At 42.7% G+C, this 15,889-nt stretch overlaps 1 protein-coding gene across 1 annotated transcript in view; it reads right to left on the reverse strand.

The window, feature by feature from the left end:
• Positions 1-15,889, reverse strand: part of LOC140197560 (15-hydroxyprostaglandin dehydrogenase [NAD(+)]-like) — an 81,817-nt gene that overhangs the window by 46,458 nt on the left and 19,470 nt on the right. The window contains exon 2 of the mRNA XM_072257667.1: positions 11,869-11,992. Within this exon, the coding sequence (XP_072113768.1) occupies positions 11,869-11,992 (124 nt within the window). The remainder of the gene's footprint in view (positions 1-11,868; positions 11,993-15,889) is intronic.

The following is a 15,889-nucleotide window of genomic DNA, read 5'->3' on the forward strand; positions in this document are numbered from 1 at the left end:
GGGAGAGAGAAGAAGAGAACATGTCTGGGGTGGGTGAAGTCTTTGATCATTCTGGCCTCCTTACTGAGATAGTGAGAAGTACAGACACAGTCCATGGATGGGAGGCTACTTTCTATGATATGCTGACCTGTATCCACAACTTTCTGAGCTGCTCAGCAGCACTAACTGCTCTGTCAACGTAACTTTGAACAGAGTGGCGAATCCATTACTTACAGCAGTAAGAGCCAACACCACATTCAGAATCAGATCTAACATCATTGGCATGTGCTGTAAAATTTGTTATTTTGCAACAGTAGTACATTGCATTACATAATAATAAAACTATAAATTACTGTAAGAAGTATATTATAAATAAATGTAATTGCTGCAGCTGCATGATCTGGGAGCTGGTGGACCCCATTGTGGTTCCTGGTGACCACATCTGCAGCTGCTTGAGGAACTTGGGCTCAAAGTTGATGACCTGGAATCTGAGCGTCAAACACTGTGGCACATCAGGGAGGGGGAGAGTTACCTGGACACTTTGTTTCAGGAGACAGTCACACCCATTAGATTAGCTGCCTCAAATTCGGTCTGTGACTGAGAGTGAGGTGGGTTGTGGGATCCAACAGACAGTGCTGGAGGAGCCTCAGCCCTTGAGCTTCTCCAACAGGTCTGAGATTCTGAGATTCCACTGTGTGGATGAGAGTGGGGGCTGTAGGAAGGATGTGGCACTGTAGTTCAGCGAACCATTCAAGAGAGGTGGGAGAGAAGAGAAATGTAATTGGGGTTAGTATAGTCAGGGGAATAGACAGAGTTCTCTGTCATGAAGATAGAGCGTATTGAAGGCTGTGTTACCTGCGTGGTGCCCAGGCTCAGGACATCTTATCTGACCTGCAGAGGAACTTGCAGTGGGAGGGGAAAGATCTAGTTCTCATGGTCCATGTGGGCACCAATGACATAGGTAGAATGAGGAAAGAGGTTCTGAAGAGGGAATATGAGCAGCTACAGACTAAATTAAAATGCAGAACCAAAAAGGTGATAGTCTGTGGATTACTACCCCCTGAGCCACTCGCAAATTGACATAGGGTCAAGAAGATTAGAAAGTTAAATGCGTGGCTCAGGGATTGGTGTGGGAGAAGTGGGTTTGAATTCATGGGAAATTGGCACCAGTATTGGGGAAGGAGGGAGCTGTTCCAATGTTTCGGGCTCCACCTGAACCATGATGGGACCTGGATCCTCGTGAATCACATAACTGGGGCAGTGGATAGGGCTTTAAACTAAATAGTAGGGAGTTGGGTTCAACAGATTGGAGAAGTATGGATAAAGTAAAAGAGAAAAGTGTGAATAAAGTAAAAGCAGAAGATAAAAAGGAGAAAAGTAAGAACGGAGTGAAAAAAAGTCAAGTGCAAAAGAGAAAAAGATTACAAGATTATAAAAGCACCATGAGTGTAAGGGCACTTTATCTGAATGCTCGCTGTATTTGAAATAAGGTCAGTGAACTTGTGGCACAAATCAGTACAAAGGGGTATGACGTAGTGGCCATTGCAGAGATGTGGTTGCAGGGTGGAGAGGATTGGGAATTAAATATCCAAGATTATCAGGTAATGAAGAATAAGCATGAAGGTAAGGAAGGTGGGTAGCACTCTTAATTAAGGATGAGATGAGGTCAATAGTGAGAGACGATATAAGGTCTAAGGAACAGAACGTTGAATGCATCTGGGTAGAGATTAGGAATAGTAAAGGGAAAAAAATCACTGGTGGGAGTTGTCTATAGGCCACCGAATAATAACGTTACAGTGGCACAGATAATAAACAGAGGAATATCTGAGGCATGAAAGAATGGAACAGCAGTTAACATGGGGGATGTTAACTTGCACATAGTTTGGGTGAATCAAACTGGTCGAGGCAGTCTTGTAGAGGACTTTATAGAATACATTTGTGATAGGTTTCCTGAACAGCATGTTACTGAACCTATAAGCGAACGTGTTATCTTAGATCTGGTGCTATGCAATGAGACAGTTCAAATTAGTGGTCTTGTAGTCAGAAATCCTCTTGGAAATAGTGATTGCAGTATGGATGAGTTTCTTATACAAATGGGACGTGCAATAGTTCAATCCAAAACTAGTGTATTATGCCTAAACAATGGAGACACAAGGGGATGAGGGAGGATTTGGCTAGTATAGACTGGGAACACGGGCTATATGGTGGGACAGTTGAGGAACAGTGGAAGACGCACAAAGAGATTTTTCACAGTGCTCAACAAAAGTATATTCTAGCTAAAAGCAAGGACAGTAAGGGCATGAAGAGCCAGCCTTGGATAACGAAGGAAATAAAAGAAGGCATCAAACTAAAAGCTCATGGGTAGTCGCCAATAGTGGGAAACTGGAAGATTGGGAAAACTTTAAAAAGCAACAAAAAACCACTAAGCAAGCAATAAGGAAAGGGAAGCTAGATTATGAAAATAAACTTGCATGAAGTATAATGGATAGTAAAAGATTTTAATAATTATATAAAACAGAAAAGGGTGGCCCAAGTGAACTTATGTCCCTTGGAGGATGAGAAGGGTGGATTGATATTGGGTAATAAGGAAATGGCAGAGGCTTTGAATGACTATTTTGTGTTGGCCTTCATGGTGTAAGACACATCTAATATGTCAAAGAGAGATGTTATGGATGCGATGGGAGGTGAGGACCTCAATGTAATAGTTATCACTAAAGACGTAGTGTTGAGCAAAATTATGGGCCTGAAGATAGACAAGTTCCCTGGTCCTGATGGAATGCATCCCAGGGTACTGAAAGAAGTGGCAGAAGTTATTGTAGAGGCTTTGGTCATAATTTATCAAAATTCTTTGGACTCCGGGAAGGTCCTGGCAAGATGGCGAAGGTCATGCCACTGTTCAAAAAAGGATGTATACAAAAGGCAGGTAAATATAAGCCAGCTAGTTTAACATCTCTAGTTGGGGAAAATGCTTGAAGCTATCATTCAAGAAGAAATAGCAAGGCATCTGGAAAGAAATGGATTCATCAGGCAGATGCAGCATGGATTCAGCAAAGGCTGATCCTGTTTGACAAACTTACTGGAGTTCTTTGAGGATATAACAAGCACAGTGGGCAGAAGAGAGCAGATGGATGTTATTTACCTGGGTTTCCAGAAGGTGTTTGATAAGGTGCCACATAAAAGACTTATCTATAAGATAAGGATGCATAGAGTTGGTGGTGATGTATTAGCATGGATAGAGGATTCATTAACTAATAGAAAACAGAGTTGGCATACATGGGTGTTACTCTGTTTGGCAATCAGTGGAGAGTGGTGTGCCGCAGGGGTCGGTGCTGGGCCCACAAATGTTCATGATATACATTAACGATTTGGAGGAGGGGACTGAGTGTGGTGTATCAAAGTTTGCTGATGACACTAAATTGAGTGGGAAAGCAAATTATGCAGAAGATATGGAGATTTTGCAGAGCGATATAGACAGGTTAAGTGAGTGGCAAGGGTTTGGCAGATGGAGCACAATGTTGATAAACCGTGGTCATCCACTTTGGAAGGAAAAATGGAAGATCAAATTATTATTTAAATGGTAAAAGATTGCAGCATTCTGTTGTGCAGAGGGACTTGGGAGACTTGTGCATATAACCATATAACCATATAACAATTACAGCACAGAAACAGGTCATCCTGGCCGTTCTAGTCCGAGCTGAACTCCTACTCTCACCTAGTCCCACCGACCTGCACTCGTTCCATAACCCTCCATTCCCTTCCTGTCCATATATCTATCCAATTTAACTTTAAACGACACCATCGAACCTGCCTCAACCACTTCTGCTGGAAGCTTCTTCCAAACAGCCACCACTCTCTGATTAAAGAAGTTCCCCCTCATGTTACCCCTAAACTTTTGCCCTTTAACTCTCAACTCAAAAGGCATGAATCACAAAAGGTTGGTTTTCAGGTGTAGCAGGTTATGAAGAAGGTAAATGGAATGTTGGCCTTCATTGCTAGAGAGATTGAATTTAAGAGCAGGGAGGTTATGCTACAACTATACAGGGTTTTGGTGAGGCCGCACCTGGAGGACTGTGTGCAGTTCCGGTCTCCTTACTTGAGGAAGGATATACTGACTTTAGAGGCGGTGCAGAGGAGATTCACCAGGTTAATCCCAGAGATGAGGGGTTTAAACTATGAGGAGAGATTGAGACACCTGTGACCGTACTCACTGGAATTCAGAAGAATGAGAGGAGATATTATAGAAACATATAAATTTATGAAAGGGATAGATAAGATAGAGGCAGGAAAGTGGTTTCCTCTGGTAAGTGAGATCAGAACTAGGGGACATAGCCTCAAGATTCAATGGAGTAAATTTAGGATGGAGATGAGGAGGAACTGCTTTTCCCAGAGAGTGGGAAATCTGTGGAATTCTGTACCCAATGAAACAGTGGCGGCTGCCTCAGTGAATATATTTAAGACAAGGCTGGATAGAGTTTTGCATAGTAGGGGAGTTGAGGAGAGGGAGCAGGAAGCACCAAAGAGACATTCTGTAATGATCAATAAACCAGTTGTTTGGAATCAACTGACCTTGCCTAGTGTCTCAGGGCTGGGTGTGCCTGCACCTGTGCCACCCCACCCTGGGCACATCTGCTCTCTCACCTCTCCCACACCCGTCCTACAGTGCTCCACCCTCGACATTCCCATATCTATGCTCTTGCCAAATTTGCAAACTCACTGTATGGTCCACGTTAACAATACAGTACTGTGTAAAAGACTTAAGTATCCAGGCATATATATGCTCCTAAGACTTTTGGTCAGTACTGTATATCTGCAGATATTGCAGATATAGAGAGTATCTGACAGGAAAAATTAACTGATGTTCGAACACTTTAACTACATGAAGAGCTCTCTATTGTCCTGTAGATGTTATCTGGCCAGCCTAACCATTTTTCAAGTCACAGACTGCAATATCCTGGCCAGGAAACAAGAGAAGGGAACTTGCTAAAAATGATGCGGTGATCTAACATGCATTGAAGTTTGGCTGCACTGGTCATTTGTATCATGATGGTGGATCGCTGTTCAAAGTTTAAAGTAAATTTATCATCAAAATATGTATTCAGTATGTCACCATATACCTCCGAGAGATTCATTTTCTTGCTGATATCCACAGCAGAACAAAGAAATACAATACAGTTGATGAAAGTCATACATAAGGACTGACAATCAATATACAAAAGAAGACAAAATGTGCAAATAAATAATAAACAAATAAATGATACTGATGACATAAGTTGTAGTTAGTAATGATACAGAATCAGTGAAGCTTGTCAAAAGCTGATGTACAAAGTTCAAAGCAAGATTATTACCAAAGTATGTACATGTTACCAGCTAGTATTTTTACGGTACGCACCTGACCGCGCCAGTTCCAATTCTCTGCAGAACGGATAGCTGGCACGGCCCCTTTAAAGATTCTGGCTTGCTCTGCTAATTGGCGGCCATGTTTTGACATTTAAAGAGCATCTGAATGCAGCTTCAGTCCTCAATAGTCAGCTCAAGTTTGGTTCAGGCTGAGATTGTATTTAGGATTTCTGTTTCATTTGGATTCTCATCTAGTCTCATCAGGTTTTCCTCTAGTATCCAGTCAAGAACCTTGTTCTCATCTCAGTCTTGAAATCGTGTCTCTATTCTAGACTCTGGATAACTCCAGCACTTGGGGCCTTACTATCCTCACTTAGGCCTCTCGTCACAATGACCATGTGATTAATTTTCTTGCAATCATTTACAGGAAAAAAGGAAAGAGAATTTTACAAAAAAACATGTATAAACGGAGACTAATTGACACACAACCATTGTGCAGAAGAAGAAAAACTGAGCAAACAAAAAAGAATACTGGGAACGTGAGTTGGACAGATTCCTAGAAGTGCGTGTGCAGTTTGCAGAATCAGTTCAGAGTGAGTTGTGGTAAATGAAATTATCCATGTTGGTGGTTTTGAACTCTATTTGTGTTTCATTTCATTTCAACTAACCACCGTGGCTTTGAGACTGAGTCATCAAATGATTCAAAATCATGATAAAAAACAAAAATCGTCTGGTATAGTATGTCTCATTACTTTAATAAAGTGAGTAAATAATTCACTTTGAGTCAGACAGCTCCCCTACCAAGCAGAGCAGAAATTTCAAACAAATCCATACCATTCATTGAAAGTCATGGTGATAGAGCCATAGAATAATACAGCACAGAAACGAGGCCCTCAGTCCATCTCATCCATGCCAAACAAGATAACTATTTAAACAGTTCCATTTTTCTGTATTTGCCTCATATCCCACTGAATTTTCCCTAACCATGTATTTATCCAAATATTTTTTAAATGTTGTTTTTCTCCCTGCTTCAATCACTTTCTCCTGCTGTTTGCTCCATATACAGTACTAAGCATAACTCTTAGGTGCATGTATATGTATGTACCTAGTGAGAGATCATTGATATGAAATATTAACTCTTTTTCTATCTCTACAGATGCTGACTGACCCTATGTTTATCTTTGTAAGTGACTTTTTCCCTTATTGTTGTCAACTTTTGACCCAACAGTGTCTTATGCTGGGCATAGAACATTTCGCCAGTTATTTCTTTCTTATGCAGTTTCTCATTTCATTTTCTCCCCTTATCCCATTGACATGATTGTTGTGTGACAACAGCAGGGTTCTGAATTCACTCACAAGCCAGCATCTATTGCCATTTTTAGTTTTTTTTTTTCTGAACTGCAGGGCCATTTCAGAGGGCAGTCCATTGCCACAGTCCGTAGTCACATATGGGTCAGAATAGGTAAAGAGGATAAGGAGTGCTCATGGGGGGTTTTCACATCAATGCACACAAAATGCTGAAAGAACTCAGCAGCAGGTCAGGCAGCATCTATGGGAAAGAATAAAGAGGTGATGTTTTGGGATGAGACCCTTCCTCAAGACTTCTTGAGTAGTGAATTCCAAAGTGTTGACCTGAGATATTGACTCTTTTTTTCCTCTCCATATATGCTGCCTGACCTGCTAAAAGATAGCTGGGTTGTTTGCTTTCAAACAAAACAGATAAAGCTGTGTAAAACTAATGAGTGGCCCAGACAGGGTGAGCAAAAGGATACACATAATCCCTCCTGAGAGTGGCTTCATCTTGGCAGAAGAGGAAGCCATGGTCCAATGTGCTGGAATGGCAATGGGGATTGAAATTGTCTCTCAGTTTGGAGCAGCAACACCTTATATTCCATCTAGGCAGCCTCCAACCTGATGGCATGAACATTGATTTCACTCTCAGGTTGGAAGAACAACACCTTATATTTTGTCTAGGCGGCCCCTATCCTGATGGCATGAAGATCGATTCCTCCAACGTCTGGTAAATTTTCCCCCTCCCCCTTACCCTCTTCTTCATTTCCCCACTCAGACCCCCCTCTTACCTCTTCTCCTCACCTGCTATCACCTCTCCCTGGTGCTCCTCCTCCTTCCTTTCTCCCCACGGTCCAGTCTTCTTTCCTATTGGATTCGTCCTTCTTCAGTCTATTATTTTTTCCACATTTTAGCCCCCTTCTTCTTACTTCGTCTCTCCCCTCCCCCCCACCTACCTGGCTTAACCTATCACCTAGCGTGTTCTCCTTCACCTCCTCCACTTTCTTGTTCTGACATCTTTCCCTTCCTTTCCAGTCCTGATGAAGGATCTTGGCCCGAAATGTCGCCTGTTTATTCATTTTTCATAGATGCTGCCTGACCTGCTGAGTTCCTCCAGCATTTTGCGTGAGTTACTCTGGATTTCTGGCACCTGCAGAATCTTGTGGTTATGAACAGAAAGATTCTCCTTCCAGGGTATAGAGGTCAATAAGTATGTTATATAGGATCAGAATTCAGAATCAGGTTCATTATCATTGAACATGTGAAATTTTGAGCATAAGAGATTCTGCAGATGCCGGAAATTTTGAGCAACACACAAAATGCTGGAGGAACTCAGAAAGTCATGCAGAATTTGTGGATGGCAATAAACAATCGATGCTTAAGGCTGAGTTCTTTCAGCAGACTCTTTATCCCCCTCCGATGCTGATGCACAATTTGATGAATTCCTCCATCGTTTTGTGTGTGTTGTCATGAAATTTGTTTTTGTGGTAGCAGTATGGTGCAAGACATAAACAATACTGGAAGTTACAACAATAAGTAAGTAACTAAATAGGGCAAAAGAGAAATATTAACGTTGTGTCCATGGGTTCGTGAAATCTGATGGGGATTTCAGTTAATTGGTGAGAGGTTAGTGAGATTTGGAAGAGCTAGTTTGGAACAAAAACCTTCATATATACAGTATACTTGAAATGCAGTGATGAAGAGTGGGTTAAACCTAATGTTCATTTTGCTCAGAATGGGAACAATGGCTAAACCACTCCCTTTTCTGCATCAAATTCAATAATCTTACGAACAGTAATAGTCCTGTAACACAGTAAACCTCATAATCCAGTGTAAGAAAGACTGGATGCACATGTTCATCCAACTTTCACCCTGCCCTCAAGTCTACCTGGTCCATTTCCGACACTTCCCTCCCCTTTCTAGATCTTTCTGTCTCTGTCTCTGGAGACAGCTTATCCACTGATGTCTACTATAAGCCTACTGACTCTCACAGCTATCTGGACTATTCCTCTTCTCACCCTGTCTCTTGCAAAAACGCCATCCCCTTCTCGCAATTCCTCCGTCTCCGCCGCATCTGCTCTCAGGATGAGGCTTTTCATTCTAGGACGAGGGAGATGTCTTCATTTTTTAAAGAAAGGGGCTTCCCTTCCTCCACTATCAACTCTGCTCTTAAACGCATCTCCCCCATTTCACGTACATCTGCTCTCACTCCATCCTCCCGCCACCCCACTAGGAATAGGGTTCCCCTGGTCCTCACCTACCACCCCACCAGCCTCCGGGTCCAACATATTATTCTCCGTAACTTCCACCACCTCCAACGGGATCCCACCACTAAGCACATCTTTCCCTCCCCCCCTCTCTCTGCATTCCGCAGGGATCGCTCCCTACACAACTCCCTTGTCCATTCGTCCCCCCCATCCCTCCCCACTGATCTCCCTCCTGGCACTTATCTGTGTAAGCAGAACAAGTGCTACACATGCCCTTACACTTCCTCCCTTACCACCATTCAGGGCCCCAAACAGTCCTTCCAGGTGAGGCAACACTTCACCTGTGAGTTGACTGGGGTGATATACTGCGTCCGGTGCTCCCGATGTGGCCTTTTATATATTGGTGAGACCCGACGCAGACTGGGAGACCACTTTGCTGAACGTCTACGCTCTGTCCGCCAGAGAAAGCAGGATCTCCCAGTGGCCACACATTTTAATTCCACATCCCATTCCCATTCTGACATGTCTATCCACGGCCTCCTCTACTATAAAGATGAAGCCATACTCAGGTTGGAGGAACAACACCTTATATTCTGTCTGGGTAGCCTCCAACCTGATGGCATGAACATCGACTTCTCTAACTTCCGCTAGGCCCCACCTCCCCCTCGTACCCCATCTGTTACTTATTTTTATGCACACATTCTTTCTCTCACTCTCCTTTTTCTCCCTCTGTCCCTCTGAATATACCTCTTGCCCATCCTCTGGGTTCCCCCCCCCCTTGTCTTTCTTCCCAGACCTCCTGTCCCATGATCCTCTCATATCCCTTTTGCCTATCACCTGTCCAGCTCTTGGCTCCATCCCTCCCCCTCCTGTCTTCTCCTATCATTTTGGATCTCCCCCTCCAACTTTCAAATCCCTTGCTCACTCTTCCTTCAGTTAGTCCTGACGAAGGGTCTCGGTCTGAAACGTCGAATGCACCTCTTCCTACAGATGCTGCCTGGCCTGCTGCGTTCACCAGCAACTTTAATGTGTGTTGCTTGAATTTCCAGCATCTGCAGAATTCCTGTTGTATGAACATGTTCATTGCAGCTTTAAATAAATATTATGTGGAATCTCTGGTCTTTATTGTTCTATGTTATTCCTTGATGAAAAGTATAAATTTTGAGGAATTTGAATTAAATATCTCCCTGATGGCTTTTGGTGACAATTCATCAAAATAAGCAACTAACTAAAACTCAACTGTAAAAGGTCACAGTTTACACAGAAAGTGAGAGTAGAATATTTGGTTCCAGGGTTTTAAATGTTTATTTATTTATTGCCCTATAGCATGGAGTAAACTCTTTGAGCTTGATTTAATCCTAGCCCAATCACAGGACAATTTACAATGAACAATTAACCTACCAATCAGTAGGTCTTTGGACTGTGGGAGGAAACTGGAGCACCTGGAGGAAACACACGCGGTCACAGGGGGTACATGAAAACTCCTGACAGTGCGGTGGGAATTGTACCATGGGTGCTGGTACAGTAAAGCATTGTGCTAACCATTATACTACTGTACCTTGCTGTAAGGGGAATTGTAGCGAGCAGGGCCACTGGGGATGGAAAATTATAAGTCATTGTGCTAAGGCTTAATTACAATATTTAATGGTGCATAAAGGCTAAGTAATTGGATACATTTAAAACTGAGGTTGATGGGTTCTTGAAACACACATCAAAGTTTCTGGTGAATGCAGCAGGCCAGACAGCATCTCTAGGAAGAGGTACAGTCGATGTTTCAGGCCAAGACCCTTCATCAGGACTAGACGAGTCCTGACGAAGGGTCTCGGCCTGAAACGTCGACTGTACCTCTTCCTAGAGATGCCGCCTGGCCTGCTGTTCACCAACAACTTTTATGTGTGTTGCTTGAATTTCCAGCATCTGCAGAATTTCTCGTGTTTGCGCTGATAGGTTCTTGATTAGTATGGACATCAAAGGTTAGGGGGAGAAAGCAAAAGAATGGGATTGAGAGGGAAAATAAATCAGTCATGATGGGATGTCAGAGCAGACTCAATGGGCCAAATGGCCTAATTCTGCTCCTATGCCCTATGGGTTTATATGATAGATTTTATTCACATAATCTTCAAAAAAAACAAACCTATGCAAATACAGCCTACTTGCTTATCTGCCGAAATCAGGGCCAGTCACCTGTATAAATGACCAGCTAAGTCTCAGCTGGTGTATTATCATCAATTATTTGCACAGGGATTGGTTATTTGATATGGAGAAGGTTAGTGGAAGACTTAATGGAGGTGTTCAAAAAATGAAGGGTTTTAACAGGGTAAGTAAATCCTTTTCAGAAGCAGAAGCTTCAGTAACCAAAGGGGCACAGACTTAATGTAACTTACAGTGGAAACAAGAGGGAATTAGGGGAAACATTTTATTTTAGGCATTGGGTTATAAGAACTAGAAAGCATTCTCTGAAAGACAGCAGAAAGTAAGCCAGGTAACTGCTTTTAATTAGAAGTTGGCCAAATAATTGAAAGGTTGTAAAAGAAATTTACAGGTCAAGAGGGTAAGAATAGGGGTGAGGAAAGCTTTCAAAGAACTGGGATAGACAATAAATGCAAGAGATTTATTTGCTGCTGGAAAATACACACAAAATGCTGGAGGAACTCAGCAGATCAGGCAGCATCTACGGAAAGGAATAGAGAGTTGACATTTTGGGCTGAGGACAGCTGAAGGGTGTTAGCCTAAAATATCGATAGTTTATTCCTTTCCATAGATGCTGCCTGACCTGCTGAGTTCCTCCAGCATTTTGTGTGGGGTAGACAATGCTGTGACGAATGGCCTCCACTATATCCTCATACCAGGCGCCAACCCTGATTATCATTCCATTTCAGCCACTTGGAAGTTTTCAGAGCCCTAGTTTAGATCTTCCATGAAATGGTTGAGCGTTTGACCGACCTAGTAATGACTGCATTAATTTCAAAGTGCAAAACAATGTCTGAGGGTTTTAACTTTTTGGCAGTTCAATGTCCATTAACAAGAAATCTTTAATTGTAAAACATCTACTGACCTTTCAATTGGGATTGGGATGTGACATCGCAGCAGACAAACGTAGTTCGACTAGACCCATATTTCTGATCAAATTCTGCTTTGGTGACTGCCCCTAGCTCATGGTTGATGTCACATATAACCACCTGAAAGATGAAGAGAATTCCTTTACACCATTGACAACATGTGATGAAGTACGAGCTGTTAAACCAATTCTTCCAAAAAGCATGCCTTCCCTTCAGCTTGAAGATAGCAGAAGCTCCTGTTGTTTGTTAGAACAAGAACAGTAATAAGTGGACTCCACAGCTGTCCACAGCAGCAATATATTCCATAGATTCATCACCCTCTGGCCAAGGAATTCCTCATATCTGTTCTAAAGCGATGTTCTTGTATTTTGAGGCTGTACTCTTTGCTTCTGGACTCTCCCACTACTGGAAACATCCTCTCCAAATCCACACTATCTAGGCCATTCAAAATCGGATAGTTTTTTTTGAAATTCAATGACTCTTCTATGTTTCTTAATGGCTAATTAAATGGTGAAATGGGGTCACCTCTTTTTCCCCTATCAGGGAGAGAGAGAACCTGTGGAATGTTGAATTGCCAGGTGAACGAATAGTCTTTGGGGTACTGCAAGTCTGGGTCTTTATTGATGCTTTGCTGCACACTTGAGTGCTAGGTGGGGGGGGCGGTGGCTGATGTTTTTTTGCAGGTGGGAGGGGGGAATTGTTGCTTTACTGCTGCTTATGCATGGGAAGGGGTGTTGGGGGGCTTTGGGTTCCAACATTTAACTTTCATTTATTCTTTGGGGCACTCCTCTGTTTTCATGGATGGTTGTGAAGAAAAAGAATTTCAGGATGTATGTTGTATACATTTCTCTGACTTTAAATGTAGCTATTGAACCTATTGAATTTGAAATAGTTATACCTTATAAGTGAAACTGAATTTTAAATTAATGTTAGAATGAATTCCCTCAATGACCTGCTAATATTGGGCTCATTGATTCTCTGCTGCCTTCTTTAGACCTCTCTGTTGCACATTCCCACCTGACAAGGAACCTTTTATTTCCCAAAGGATCAGGACAAAGCATATTCATTTGAATAATTTAAACAAAAATATAAAAATTATGTGGAATGTGCCGGAGTTTGGGGAGTGGGACTTCAACTCAAATCTTTCTTTTGTGCTCTGTAAATTGTTCAAAATAATGACTTCATTTTTTTTTCCAGTTCGCTGCCTGTGGTTATTCCTCATTGCAATAGGGAGTTTAGCCAGCTTAATTGAAGCATAACAGTTGGATTTGTGTGAGCTGACCTTGGCAAGCACCAGCATCAAAAAAAAAGATGCTTCCTGCCAAGGAAGTTGCCAGAGGTTTGCCTGCAGTTTGCCTTAAGCTTGTGACAAACATCATTTTACTGCGGGAAACAAAATCCTGGCCTAACCTTTCATGCAATGGTCGTGGGAGCTTGCCATGCTCAAGTCACTGCCCTATTTTTGGAGTTCAAACTGCTTCTGAAGTACATCAATTAGTGCAAGCGGCTTTGAAGTCAAATAAGGCGATTAAATGCTTGTCTTTCTTTCCACTTAAAAGTGTGCTTGAATTGTTTCATATGGCTTCACTGTAGTGCAGAAAATAGCCCTTCAGCCCATCTAGTCCATACTAAACTGTTATTCTTCCTAGACCCATTGACCTGCAGCCAGACCATACTCCTCCCATCCATGTCTTTATCCAATGCTGAAATCGAACGTTTGAGTGAAGAGGTCACCCCTCAGGTTCCCCTTAAATATTTCACCTATTTCCTCCTCTTGTGCAGGATATGCCTTGAGAGAGTACTTCTACCTATGCATATCTCAAATACAATCTAACAATGCTATTTCCAAGACCCCAGTTTCTTGTTAATAAGCTGACTTAATGGTACAGTGGTAACTGTTAGAAATATTAGTGGATGAACTTTTCATGTACTTAAGTGACATATTTTCTTTTGGCTGCAAAAATGAAAGTATGATTTAAATGGATTGCCGTACGATATTTCTCTCCAAGCTTCTATTACGCACTTCTATTATGAATGAAAGCTGTTTGCATTACTCTTGGTCTAAATCCTGGAACTCCTGGAAGCATTCATTTTGAGATTAGAATATAAAAGCAAGGATGTAATGCTGAGACTTTATAAGGCATTCATCAGATACTTGGAGCATTGTGAGCAGTTTTGGGCCCCTTACCTAAGAAAGGATGTACTGGCATTGGAGAGGGTCCAGAGGAGGTTCACAAGAATGAACCTGGAATGAACAGGTTAAAGTTGATGGCTCTGAGCCTGTACTCACTGGAGTTTAGAAGACTGAGAGAGGAATGTATTAGAAGGAAATATTTATATTTAACACAAACAAGAGAAAATCTGCAGATACTGGATATCCAAGAATAACACACACAAAATGCTGAAGGAAATCAGCAGGCCAAGCTGGATCTATAGAAAAGAATAGACAGTCGCAGTTCAGGGCTGAGACCTGTTATCAGGACTGGAGAGAAAAAACGGGAAGTCAGAGTAAGAAGGTGGGGCAAGTGGAGGAAGAAGTATAAGGAAGTAGGTGATAGGTGAAACTGGGAGAGGGAGAGGGGTGAAGTAAAGAGTTGAGAAGTCGATTGGCGGAAAAGATAGAGGGCTGAAGAAGTGGGAATCTGATAGGAGAGGATAGAAAGCCATAGAAGAAAGGGGAGGGGGAGAAGAAGACCGGGGGGGGTGGGTGGGAGGGGGGGGGGGGGGGAGAGAGAGAGAGAGAGAGAGAGAGAGAGAGAGAGAGAGAGAGAGAGAGAGAGAGAGAGAGAGAGAGAGAGAGAGAGAGAGAGAGAGAGAGAGAGAGAGAAAGAAAGAAGAAAAAAGTGGGAATGGAGAATAGTGAAGTGGGTGCCATTACCGGAAGTTCGAGAGATCGATGTTCATGCCATCATGTTGGAGACTACCCAGATGGAATATACAGTGTTATTCCTCCAGCTGAAGTGTGGCCTCATTGTGGCAGTAGAGGAGGCCGTTGACTGACATGTCAGAATGGGAATGAGAAGCAGAATTAAAATGGGTGGCTGCTGGGACATTCTGCTTTTTCTGGCAGACAGAACATAAGTGCTTCTGAAGTGGTCTCCCAATCTATGTCAGGCCTCACTGATATATAGGAGGCCACACGGGAAGCTCCAGATACATTAGATGACCCTGATAGACTCCGAGGTGAAGTGCCGCCTCACCTGGAAGGACTGTTTGGGGCCTAAATGTTATTGAGAGAGGAGGCGTAGAGGCAGGCGTGGCTCTTGTTCCAGTTGCATGGATAAGTACCAGGAGGGAAATCAGTGGGGAGGGACAAATGGACAAGGGAGTTACATAGGGAGTGATTACTGTGGAAAGCAGAAAATAGGGGTGAGGGAAAGATGTGCTTGGTGGTGGGGTCCCGTTGGAGATGGTGGAAGTTAAGAAGAATTATATGCTGGATATGGAGGCTATTGGAATGGTAGGTGAGGACAAGAGGTACCCTATCCATAGTGGGGTGGCAGGAGGATGGGGTGAGGGCTGATATGTACGAAATAGAAGAGTTATGTGTTAGGGCTGCGTTGATGGTGGAGGAAAGAAAGCGCCTTACTTTGAAGAAGAGGGCATTTCATTAGCTCTGGAACAAAAAGCCTAATCCTGAGAGCAGATGAGGCTGTTCTAGGTCTGAGTCTGGGTCGTGATGAAGGGTCTCAGCCTGAAACATTGACTGTTAACTCTTTTCCATAGATGCTGCCTGGCCTGCTGTGTTCCTCCAGGATTTTGTGTGTGTTACTTTGAGTTCCAGCATCCGCAGATTTTCTCTTGGTTGTTAATAATAAACCTTATTCTGTTTCTGATATTATCTTTATGGACTTTTTAAAGGCACTTCCACTGCCCTGCACGGTAATGTGGAACACAGAGTTAAGGTACAGTACTGTGTGAAAGTCTTAGGCACATACAGTATATATAGCTAGGATGCCTAAGACTTTTGCACAGCCCTGTCGTTGTTTTATGTATTGCACTGTACTGCTGCCGCAA

This window comes from Mobula birostris, chromosome 5 (assembly GCF_030028105.1).
Source record: "Mobula birostris isolate sMobBir1 chromosome 5, sMobBir1.hap1, whole genome shotgun sequence".
Classification (NCBI taxonomy): domain Eukaryota; kingdom Metazoa; phylum Chordata; class Chondrichthyes; order Myliobatiformes; family Myliobatidae; genus Mobula; species Mobula birostris.